This window comes from Dryas octopetala, chromosome 6, assembly GCF_963921425.1.
Source record: "Dryas octopetala chromosome 6, drDryOcto1.1, whole genome shotgun sequence".
NCBI lineage: Eukaryota > Viridiplantae > Streptophyta > Magnoliopsida > Rosales > Rosaceae > Dryas > Dryas octopetala.
Window position 1 is genome coordinate 12,298,625 of NC_141371.1, and position 12,870 is coordinate 12,311,494.

General features: G+C 38.0%; 2 protein-coding genes across 2 annotated transcripts; both read right to left on the minus strand.

Moving 5' to 3' along the window:
- Nucleotides 1-801: 801 nt before the first annotated feature.
- Nucleotides 802-5,058, minus strand: LOC147282450 (uncharacterized). The gene is made up of 14 exons (XM_086246321.1): nt 5,055-5,058; nt 4,800-4,880; nt 4,395-4,717; nt 3,747-3,959; nt 3,559-3,651; nt 3,371-3,484; nt 2,872-3,270; nt 2,508-2,759; nt 2,172-2,428; nt 1,918-2,088; nt 1,708-1,815; nt 1,551-1,620; nt 1,335-1,430; nt 802-924 (listed from the first exon to the last, which is right to left on the minus strand). The coding sequence occupies exons 1-14, from the start codon at nt 5,056-5,058 to the stop codon at nt 802-804; spliced, it is 2,304 nt and encodes a 767-aa protein (XP_086102447.1).
- A 142-nt stretch (nt 5,059-5,200) lies between these two features.
- Nucleotides 5,201-8,610, minus strand: LOC147282451 (uncharacterized). Its single transcript, XM_086246323.1, has 3 exons — nt 6,182-8,610; nt 5,987-6,092; nt 5,201-5,887 (listed from the first exon to the last, which is right to left on the minus strand). The coding sequence occupies exons 1-3, from the start codon at nt 8,608-8,610 to the stop codon at nt 5,201-5,203; spliced, it is 3,222 nt and encodes a 1,073-aa protein (XP_086102449.1).
- Between the last annotated feature and the right edge of the window lie 4,260 nt (nt 8,611-12,870).

Genomic DNA, 12,870 nt, shown 5'->3' on the forward strand with positions numbered 1-12,870 from the left:
TACCATGTGATATAAAAATTATATTAGATATCGCTATTTTTTTGTTTTTCGATGTATATGGTTGTATAAATATCAGATTTAAGACATTAGATATCAGTGTTGAACGGATATTGTAAATGTTTTTTAATTAAAAAAAACAAAATTAAAATGGATTGTTAGATATCAGTTTTTCCTGTCAAATATTTGATATCAAAATTCGAACATGCACCATCCAATTTGTGCAATTTAAATGCTTCCATCAATTTCATCCAACATTCTCATACAATATTTCCAACATCCAATTTCAACCATATTCAAGTTAACAAAAATAAATTACAAATCCCTCAACAAGTAGGGATAACCCTAGCTAGCTAATCCATTTTTAACCCCCTAAGAAACTTCAAAAATCTGCACAAAATATAAGGCATGGCTAGTTCTAAATTATGCACACTAGTTAGCTAGCTAGCTAGTTCTAAATTCTGCCTTTTCCTCTACAAAAGATTGGAATGGCAGCACTAATACCATATCCACAAAATGTACGTCAAAACAGTATACCAACATGCATGTCTAAAAATAATGCTCGGTGACATAGTCTCCCCACTCAACTCGGACTTCATCAATTTGGGCTTGGGTGTAACCAGACCGCTTGTTCTTCGCCTTAGACCACTGAAAACATTAAAGACAAGTGCATGATCAGCCACCAAAAGATATGCAATTATATATTCAAATGATAAAAGTTATGGTCTTGCTGCAATCCCAAAACCTATACATGGCAGAGTGCAAATAATATATATAAGGCTAGCTGCATGCTATCAGAGCCACCTAGACATGCAATTGTTCAAATAAAGAAGCTAGGCAGCTGATAGCAATCCCAAAATCCAAAAGGAAGAGTTGCATGTGATAGCCCCCAGCAACAAGCTTAAGTACATGTGATGGTCCAGCAAGCTTTAAAGTTCAATTTACCAGATTTACAACAACCAAAACCATATCCTAGTTTCCTATCAATCCAAAACCAGTTTCAACTTTAAAGATTGAGAAAGCCATATCCAAGTTTCCTATAAATTAAGCTGCATATCCATGAAATTAAAAAAGTCAATTGCATGCAGTTGGAAATTCTAAAGACAAGGGGCAGTTCCAAGTTCAACATGCAAAGTTGCAAACATTCATGCAAAGGACAAATATATGCAGGGCAGTTCAAGCCAATCATACACCATATCCAAAGGCAGTACATGCCTATATATATAACTTCAAAATCTCCAAAATAACAGATTGATGACATAACCAAAACAAAAATGCAATCAAAATTACATCGGATAATAATTTATATATACTGAAATAGTCAAAAGAATTCTAACCATGGTCTCAAAGGCAAGGTTTGTGTCCTCAATGATCTCTTTCATGTACCTCATCACATAATATGCACATTCAACACCACCTGGTTGTTTAGGACACTACATACAAGCAAAAGACAGCACACATAGAGTTATATATAACAATGGCATCCTTAGTCCAAATCAGAATGACATAAGTCGCTTAAAAAACTCAAGTATAGTACATAGATCGATGCTTACAGCGAGATTCTTCCATTGTGGTGTTTTTCTGCCTTGCCTTCCCGTAACGCCATTGAATATTTTAATGGCACTTGATCACCACAATTTAAATTCAAGTTATGCTCCATTATCAAAGAACTATGCATATTGGTAAATTTATGAGGGAACAGAAACTTACGTATTCACCACTTCCACCCATTCTTGGTTACGAGTCAGTTTTGGAAGAGGATCCATGATGTGAACCACGTCTTTTTCCTCGCTAATGATAGTCAAAATCCAATGGTTGCTACCAAATAGAACGATTATTACCATGGCATGTATGGGAAGCATATATACAAATAGCATTACAAACGACTGACATTCAGGTTCACCAAATAAATACCCTTACCTAGAATTGAACGGCACTAAAAAGACACGGTCACATTTTCCTTGCTGGAACCTGTCTGCTAGGTACTTTGATCTATTCTCTGAATTTCCAATTCCCACAGAGACACGTGCTGGGTCCACAAAACCAACCATTTCAGCCATGTTGGATTCGATAAGCCTATCGTACAGGTACCTAACAATTTTCAAGCATCCATTTGTATCACAACAGTTTATGAGGAAAAAAAACAATGTAGATGAATCAAAGAGTACACTGACCTCATGTACACAACTATGCAGGTTGCTGAAAGTTCCTCCATCCTCAATACTGCAGCTATATCCTCGTACAAGATATAAAGTTTTCGGACAGCTCCAAAGACTTGTTCCTCTATGTCAACTGTGATGGCCTTTCCACTAGAGACCATCTTTTGTAATGCTAAGCGATACAGCAACTTGCATTTGTTCGGGACATTCTTTTCAAGTGAATCCTTCTTGAATAGCTCCTTCGCCATGTTAGGAACATGCTTCATCTGTTTCTAGGGTATCAAATACAAACAACCAGGTTAGTTTCAAGCATGTAGCCTGAAGCAATACCATAGGTGAGGCAACATTTACCTTTTCCTTCATGCAAATAACAAGTTCTTGGGGCCACGCCACGTGACTGCCAACAGCCTGCCCAACTGTGATTAATTCGTCTCGCACAGGAATTGGCAGCAAAGCATCTTCCTTGTCAGCAATGTCAATGCCAACCCGCATGTTTCCCTCACCCAAAGGAACACCATGCACTGTGTCCGATTCCATATCAATTACTGTACCGTATGCAACAATGTTGCTGACATCTCCCACAGCCAATTTGCACGATTTCCCCTACATAAATATAAAAAATCATGGGGATTAAACCTCCACTAGTATGGACATGTTGATTTATTTGTCTTAGATCTAATAATATGAAAAAGGGCACCAAAGATTCATAAGTTACCTTCATTGTTGCCAAATTCAGCTCTTCAATATCAACTACATCGACATCTTCCTTTTCGACCTTTGCCTCGTACAAACAGCTGGCTTTATCGGAAACATTCCCTGTACCGGGAACCGGCATTGGTGTAGATGGTTCTGCAGCCTTGTTCTTTGCCTCCTCCAATTTCGCAATTCTCTCATAAAGCTCCTTACATTCCTTTTGCAACATAGCCACCATCTCAGTCTTTGTCATCACATCCTTTGGCTGTCTTGGAATGTTGAAGTACACCGAAAGAGGGACGTTCCCCCCCACAGCCCTTACCCTACCTCCATGCTCCGGAGTCTCTAAAGCCATGCTTAGAACATCATTAGAGCCTTCGACAGTCAACTCTCCAGCTTTCTTTTTTTCCAACAACTCATCCTGCCAAAACAACAAGATATATCAAGTATCAATTAAGCATATCTAAAAACAATTTATTATATATCAAATTAATCCAAACGACACTCATTCACTTGCTTACTATGACTTTGGCCACCTGATCCACCTCTTCATTCATGTGGCCAGTAGAGTCCTCCCTAGCTTTCTTCCATAGGACAGATCGGTCTAGCTCAGATTCTTCCATATTCTTTTTCCTCTATTCAGCATAAAATCACATGGTTAGTCCAACCGAATTCCCAATTGTTTAGACACAATTCAAATAGCCTTTACCAATTCTTCCTGCAAGCCAATGTATCCTTTCCTTGACAACCTATGAGGATACTTCCGTTTTGCAGTTCTCTGACTTTGAGCTTCGTGTAGTGCCTACAATGTCAACACGTACCTTTTGATCATCCCCTAAATGGAAGCTATTAAACACATATGTACCAGAAATGTCAAAAGAAAACTAGCATATCTACCAGAAACTTGTCTGTTAATCGGCTAGCAACAAAAGCAGTCCAATGCTCTTGCTCAATGAAGTCATACTCCTTTGGTCGGGTCTTTAAAGCTTCCGGATCGTCTTTGAATGGCAAAATGTACTTGGTGGTTAATGCAGTCTTGAAAGATCTCCATTTGGTGCCAGCAGAGGACAGCACCCACTTCTTGCTTTCTGGTGGTAGATCAAATGCAGCCTACAATGAAAAAAATACAAAAACCCTTAGTATGCACTCTATAGGTTTCTGCTTAATCACATATGTATAAATAACAGCTGCATGCTTGTAATTATCGTTATAAATAACACCTTTTCCCTTTTATAACCAAGAAGAGTAGATATATTTTATCTATCATGGAGCTGATTTCTTCCCCTTCTACGGAAAACTTGGAATGAACCATTTAGCTATCCATCAATTTCATTAGTTTATATAGTAAGATTTTCTTAAAAAAATGTCCAATTGAAATAAAATTTTGATATTAAAATGGATATGTAATTAAGTGTGGAACGAATGTGCACATGTGTTCATAATCAAAATTATCAAAATAAGCCATTTTTACAATAATTCCTATACAGTGAAATGTGATTAGCAAGTGAAGAAAGATTAAATACAGATATAACAGCTCTTAATTACCTGTACATCATCCCAAATTTTATTTTTTTCGTCCTCTGTCACAGCCGGCCAGTTATCATACGTAATCGGCACTGATTGCCTTGCCACAACTCCTATGTAAGAAGCCAAATTCGGACGCGCGTCTCCTACTGGCACTCCATATGGATTGTACTCCACTTTCAGCTTCTGACCTAAAGCTTTCCTAACAATGATTCCATGCATCTTTGTAACACCGCGAGAGGATCTGCTGGTGCCTTCATCCGTAACGGTTGCCTTTGAAGTCGAACACTCCTTGGTGGAGGCATTCTTGGCCTTCAATACTGCAGCTTTCTTGGCCTTCAATACTGCAGCTTTATTGGCCCTCAATAGTGCAGCTTTCTTGGCCTTTGACTTTGGTGTGGATACCTTTGACTTTGGTGTGGATACCTTCGTCTTCCCCTTGGGTGTCGAGGCTGCCTTGGCCTTGGATTTCTTTCATTTTGGTGTTGCCATAACAAACTCCTAGACCTGAAAATTACAACAAAGGGTACATTCAAATTCATTAGCACACAGAAATACATTAGCACCTAAGCTGGGTTACACAATGATCATAACAAGTAAAACAATTCATAATACAAATTTTAAAATACTGAATTTAATAACAAGTTAACACAGTTAATAACAAGTTAAAAATAGGGTTACCCATTGAAATTCATGTCAAAATAGGGTTACACAGTGTTACAAAGTGATCAGAGCAAGTAATACAGGTAAATTCAAATTAATTAGCACACTGAAATTCAAGTTTGCAATTCATAATCACAAATAAAGTTTACAACCCTCACAGCTAATTAACTATCCCCCTCGCATCCTGCCAGCTGGCTTTTTGAGTGATCAATCCATACACCCTCACAATTATCCCTCTTGTAAGTGTTAGCATCCTCCCCCATGATATCATCGAAATCCTCAGCGGGTGGTAATCCAAGGCTAAAAGATTGATGGTCAACAATGGTGTCCCCCAACTCATCCTCTTGAGCACAATCAATAAAGTCTCTATTTGGGGCTGCAAGCACTACTGACCATCTAGAGTCCATGGGGTCTTCTACATAAAATACTTGCTTCACGTGGGCAGCCAAAGCAAACACATCTCCCTTATGACCTATCCTATTAAGGTCAACCAAAAGGAACCCTAGCTCATCTTTTCTAATGCCCTTGTTGTTCTCTACCCATTGACATTTAAACAAAGGCACCTTGAAGTCGTTATAATCCAGCTCCCATATTTCTTGGATTACACCATAGAAAGTCATATCTGTGTAGACCGGATTTTTATCTTTCGCACTTGCCACTTGCATTGTCTTTGCCACCAAGCTCACCCCACTGTTTTGGACAGCGCGTATAGAATCACGTGCCTTTGTGTGATAATGGCAGCTCCCAATCTGGTAGCCCTCATACTGCAGCACACTCATAGGTGGACCAAGAGCTAGCCACCTCAATGAGGTGGTTATGTGACTGGCTCCATGATTTATTAACTCTACCACCTATATGAACAGATTTAAGGGGTCATTATTACTCAAAAACGGAAACACAAGACCAAATATGTCTATCAAAAAGTGCTGTTAAAGGTAACAAAGTGATACCTTATCACGCAACCAATTGCTAAATCTGCGGTTGTGCTCTTCTAGCAGCCACTTTTCACTTTTCTTTTTACTTGAATAAATAGTATTCAAGTAGGCCTTGTGCAATCTATAAATAGATTACAATAATTACAACATGTTAATAAATTGGTATAAAAAACTGCTAAGTGTTTAAATAACAGAATCAGCGAATCTTACTCGGCATAAGGATCACATTCAGAAGAATTCTCCAAAACACACCGGTGAGCTTGTTCCCATTCTTCACGAGGTACTGAAACTACCCTACAACCTGATAGAGGTCTACTAGTGTTTGGGTCACCCATGCGCGAAGAGGGAATATCAATTGCATTTAGCCCGGATAAATACTCTGAGCAAAAATCCATGGCTTCCTCACCAACATAAGATTCAGCAATGCAGCCTTCCGGACGATGACGGTTTCGGACATAACCTTTTAACACTTTCATGCCTCTTTCAAATGGATACATCCATCTATACCAAACCGGTCCACACAATCGAACCTCTCTAGTAAGGTGCACAGTTAAATGGACCATTATATCAAAAAACGAAGGAGGGAAAACCTTCTCCAGCAAACACAAGGTGATAACAAGATCGGATTGAATTTTATCCAACTTGGACACATCAACCACTTTGGTGCAGAGGGCATTAAAGAAGAAACACAACCTAGTAATAGCATATCTCACATTCTCGGGCAAAACCGAACGTATGGCAATTGGTAGCAATTGTTGCATCAAAGTGTGGCAATCGTGAGACTTAAGACCAAAAAGTTTAAGCTCTTCCATGGACACGAGGTTCTGTACATTTGAAGAGTAACCTTCCGGGACCTTGATACCCAAAAAACACTTGCACATAGCTCGTTTCTCATCCCGAGACAGCGTATATGGAGCTGCAGGCAGAAATGTTCTTTTCTTCCCAATTTCTGGTGCCAAGTCTAATCTGACCCCCATTTCCACAAGATCTAAACGGGCAGCCACCCCATCTTTTGTCTTCCCTGGAATGTTTAGTAAAGTCCCAATGATACTGTCGCACACGTTTTTCTCAATGTGCATTACATCGAGGGCATGCCTTATATAAAGAGTCTTCCAATACTCCAAGTCAAAGAAGATTGATCTCTTCTTCCAACATGGAGCATGGCTTTCACCACCTAAGCTGCTTTTTTTCTGTTTCTTCCCAAAGATACAATTGATTTCTGATACTTTTTCTAAGATGTCCTCTCCACTTAGAGGTGTAGGAGCCTCACGATCGTCCTGCTGGTTATTAAAAGCTTTCATTTGTTTTCGATATGGGTGGTCGCGTGATAAGAATCTTCTGTGGCCCTGAAAACTGATTTTTTTACCATGCTTCAGCCTAATAGAATCTGTGTTTTCTCCACATATCGGACATGCCTTATACCCTTTCACTGAGGCCCCAGACAAGTTACCATACGCTGGAAAATCATTGATCGTCCATAGAAGTACGGCCTTCAAAGTGAATGTGTTTTTTCTGAAACCATCGTACACTCCATCAATTCCATTCCACAATGCTCTCAAATCTTCAACCAATGGTTCTAGATACACATCTATGTCATTTCCTGGCTGCTTAGGACCAGAAATCAACAAACTTAACATCATAAACTTCCTCTTCATGCACAACCACGGAGGAAGGTTGTAAGTCACTAAGATCACGGGCCAACAACTATATCGGCTACGGTTACTATGTGGATTTATCCCATCAGCCGAAAGGGCAAGCCTTAGATTTCTAGGCTCCAAAGCAAAATCTGGCCACTTATGGTCAACCAACTTCCAAGCTGGAGAATCAGCTGGATGACGCATCATGCCGTCAGTCACCCTCTGATCGGCATGCCAAGTTAGGTTCTTTGAAGTTTCACAAGATTTAAACATTCGTTTAAACCTTATAATAGGTGGAAAGTACCACAACACTTTGGCTGGCACCCCTTTCTTCTCAACCACTTCCTTGGTTACCTTCCACCTAGAGAGGTCGCACTTGGGGCACCTTGTTTCATCTTCGTACTCCTTTCTATATAAGATACAATCATTCGGGCAAGCATGTATCTTCACATACTCCATTCCTAAAGCAGTCAATGTCTTCTTCGCCTCGTACGTAGACAAGGGTAGCACATTACCATCTGGCAGCATATCTCCAAATGCGACCAAAAAATCAGAGAAGCAACTATCAGAAATCCCATGCTTTGCCTTCAAGTTGAACAATCTGACCAATGCAGATAGCTTGCTGTACTTATCACAATCAGCATATAAGGGTCTCTCTCCTTCCTCAATGAAACTCCTAAACTTATCTGGATCATGATCGAAATTATCAAATGCTACTTCGCACATATCTACTGTTTCGGACCCAAGAAAACCGTTGTATCTTTCCTCATCTCTAGTTTCACCATGCCATATCCACGTCGTATACCGTTGATCAAATCCATGAAAATACAAATGCTCCCTTACTACTGCAACAGTATACTTACTCAAGTTGACACATCTCTCGCAAGGACAATGAATGTACTTACGATTGCCATTATTGGCTAATCCAAAACTCAAAAAATTGGCAACTCCCACGTCATATTCCTTACTCCTTCTATCAGCTTGAATCCATGTTTTATCCATGGATATAACTGATATCAACTTCACATAAAGAGATAGCAAATTAATTCAATATAAAAGGTTCAAGATGCAAAATCACAACCCACTAAGAAACAACCAGGTTATAAGCGTATTTTCCCTAACATGCAATCAAGAAAATTCACGATTCACAAATTTTAAAGCATTCATAACACACAAACATGCTATTCCTCACATGAAAACATGCAAACTAGCAAATTTTTAAGGTCCTAACACACAAACAGACCATACCATAACCCTATTTTTTTTAACCTGGAAACTAGGAATCAGCTATAGATCGTTAGCTGATCACCAAATATTCATATATAGAAGTTTGAAGAAAACCCATGTAAGACCACTTAGATTCCAGATAATCTTTGTTTAATTGACTGTTGTATATTTTCTTGCTGCAGGCTTTGTATTTAATTTATTATGACTGCTATATACCACATTGTACAGAGATTTATATGTTAAATTTCCATATGTTTTGCTTGTTTTAGATCGACCATGCTATATATATGTAGTATGTACCATATACTGGCCTCTATACATAATCTTAGATTAATTTTTGGGAACTTAATTGGATGCATATATGAATTATGAATGAAGCAATATATATTGGTTTCATACTTCTTTCATCTTCGAAACTGCAGTGACTTTTGCAAAATAAAGAATCAAATTTTCATTTTATTTCATCTAGCTAGTAGATATATATTGTTGGGTTTTCTTGGAAATTGCATATTTGCACCCAAACAAAAATATGGGTTTCATAAAGCTAGCTGAATATTACCATTGGAAATTGAACAAAATTCGAACAGCTAGCAGGTGCACAGAATACAAGATGATCATGATATTGCTAGATGTATTGAAGTGATCATTTGAATGAGTAGTTACTTAATTTTAGTCACTATGTGATCAGATCATAGAAGCTAGCTAGGCATTAAGTGAGGGACAGTGACCAGTACTTGTTAATAAGGTACATATATAATTAAACTGGGCTATATAGCTGGTCGATCAGCTAATTGAGTGCATGCTAGCTGCTTGTGCTTTTTAGACCCCAAATTTGAATGCAGAGTGTAAATACCCATTTACTTCATACAACCACCACCATGCAATCAATCTATCCTAGCTTGTACACAAGGCAAGGGAATATATATATGTTGACTACTGTTAGCTACCAAGGGTCAGGACCACATGAACCACAATACATCTCCATAATTCAACCGCATGAAATAATATTGCAGCTAGCTATGTCAAGTTGTACCTTATTTTGAATCTGATATATGCATGTTTTAATTTTTTTTGAACCTGGGAGGGGTAATGAATTAAATTATAATTTATTAATTATTATGTGTCAAGGGTATAACCATGAAAGCAGAGATCTTGCTGATACTGTAGTACTCTATCTGTGGAATTACTTGCAAAGAAAATGAAATGAGCTACTAGAGAAACACAATACACAAGCTCGTTATCACAATACAGCTATATAGCTAGAGAAAAGGCAAACCTTATATAGCTCGTTATCACAATACACTCGCTGCAGCTCGCTCAGGCTCACAAGCTCCCAAGTCGAAAGCAATTGTACACCTACCAAAGCTCCTGTGGTGCTGAAACCAAAAGCCAGAATTAGCACAAATAAAAACCCAAACTTCCTAAGTTAATTCACAGAATCAATCATGCCAAGAAAACCACAGAATAAGCCCCTAATTAAAAGAAGCAAATGAAGCATTAAGCCCACAAAAAATTAACGCTAATTTGAAGAAACAAATGCACCAGATCCCTAATTTCATGAAGCATACGAACCTAGCTAAGAAATCCATAATTTGAAGAAAAACCTAAACAATAGAAAAGCCCAATTTTGAAACCCTAATTTCAGTAAAGAGAGAATAGGACAGAGAGAAAGAGAGAACCCAGGATGAGATAGAGAGAAGATCGAGGACAGAGAGAAAGAGAGAACCTAGGACGATGACTAATCTTACCTTTTGGCTGCAACCCAGGACGATGAGTGTGGCAGAGAAAGCTCTTGAGGGCGGACGATATGGCTAAGGTCAACTACGCGACGATGACAAGGCCGGACTGTGAGAACGGCGACGCCACGATGAGGGCGTGGGTGAGAGAGAGAGAGAGAGAGAGAGAGAGAGAGAGAGAGAGAGAGAGAGAGCTCGGGGTGAGAGGAGTGTGAGAGGAGTGTTGAGCTATAGTGTTTCTGTGTTATTGTGTTTGAGAGGGCGGGAGTAGTGTCGGGTCTAACTTAAGTCAAAACACTTAAGTTGGAACCAAAATTTTTATATTTGAATTTGAGCTGAAACAATTAATATCAGTTTATAGTTTAGATATCGGTTATTGTAGAATTTTAATTTTTACCCAAAAATTTAGATATCGAACCTGAAAACTTGGCGATATATAAATGTATTTAGACATCATTTTTAAAAAACTAAAAATCCAACTGATATAAAAAACTTTGACAATATCAATTTGTGTAAAACCGATATATTTTTAGTGATGTCTAATGGGGTACTTCCTAGTAGTGATTTTTAAAAAGCCTCAATTGTGCTTGGTATAATACCACAATGCAATTATGAACAAATTGCGCGCACAAACTGAGATTGGTTTTTTTTTTTTGTATAACCATTGTTCCAAATTGTTTCCCTTGATAATATTAACATTCCTAATAAATATATTAATATACATTCATCTCTATGGAAAAAGAAAGCATGCTAACCTAACTTTCCTGACAGTAAAGTAATAGATAGCTGAAGAGCTTTAAGAGCAATCAGCTTGTATGCCGTCCCACATGATCCCTACCACAACCTTTAAATCCTCTTCAAGTGACCTGTTAATGTACTTTTGGAAGTCAAACTTCCTAGACTTTCTAATCGCTAAACCAAATCCATGCATTTGGTTGGCACCCTTTACCAACCTCTTGCAGGTGGCTTCAAAATTTTCAAAACAGCAAACCATTGAATTAGTGAAATGGCTTGCATGAAAGCTTACGTGGGTAGACTTATCTAACAACAGGCCGGCTTGGCTCATTTAAAATGGGCCAATTTGTACTTCGTGTTGTGGTCGGGTTGATCTATTTAATATCTTAAATCTTAAACCTCAAGCCCGACCCCTTTTACGTACATAAATGATTTCCGATTGGGTTAATTGTACATTTACCAAGCAGGTGCCTGCATGAAAATACAATGAAATGAACTCTTTCTTTTAAATTGTCAGATATTAATGTTATGTGTAAAAATTTAAAGGAAAGTGAAATATGACTTAGATATTCAAATGGGTTTAACCATGTTCATTGTCCCAAACCCAATTATCAAACGGTTACTTTGTCACACCATATGTATTGTGTATTTCTCACTAGACTTCCTAATCAAGTCAATCCAAATCCATGCATTTGCTTGGGCACCCTCTACCAACCTCTTGCAGGTGGCTTCGAAATTTTCAAAACAGCAAACCATTAAATTAGTGAAATGGCTTGCATTAGAGGTGTCAAACGGGCACGGCTGACCCGAGCACGGCACGACAAGAGTAAATGAGTCGAGTTGGGCCGAAGTTTTTAGCAGACAAACAATCATAACAGAGATCTCATTCTTACCTAAACAATGTACGTATAGCACATCATATATGCTTGGTTATGTACAATGTCAAAATATCATGCATTTGCCATAAAATGTAAAATTACAATGTCAGTAAATGTAGTATAAATCTAAGTATATACATTTAAGGCAGTGCTAGGGTGCCATAATAATAGGTGCCCTAATGATATGGCTTTGCCATGTAAGATTTTAAAAAGTCTATTTTAACTTTCTTTTAAAATATTGTAAAACTTAAAATTAAAAAAATTAAGAAAGATTTCATCCCAAAAAATTAGGTTGTCTGCTTTGCTCTCACTTCAAACCAGAGGCTACGCCTACCATGAGGCAAATGGTGCGATATCTCAATGAGGATGAGCTACTTAATTTATTAAGTAAAAAACTGGGGCCTTGTTGATTCTCGATCAAAGGGAGAGTGAGATGATAAACTCAAGATTTATGCATGTCATTTATGCATATGTATTGCATAATATATATCATTCAATGTCCTTAGGTGGGTTCTCTTGCAGTTTCATGGATGCTTGCAAATTTTTATGATTTCTTATTCGTCCAGCATATATAGTCTTTCGAAATCCTTGAAAAAATCTATGGAGTAACCAATTCTTGGATTAAAACTCAATTTGCGTAAAAAAAAAGATTGAATCAGGGAGAAGATACAATGCATATCTACTAT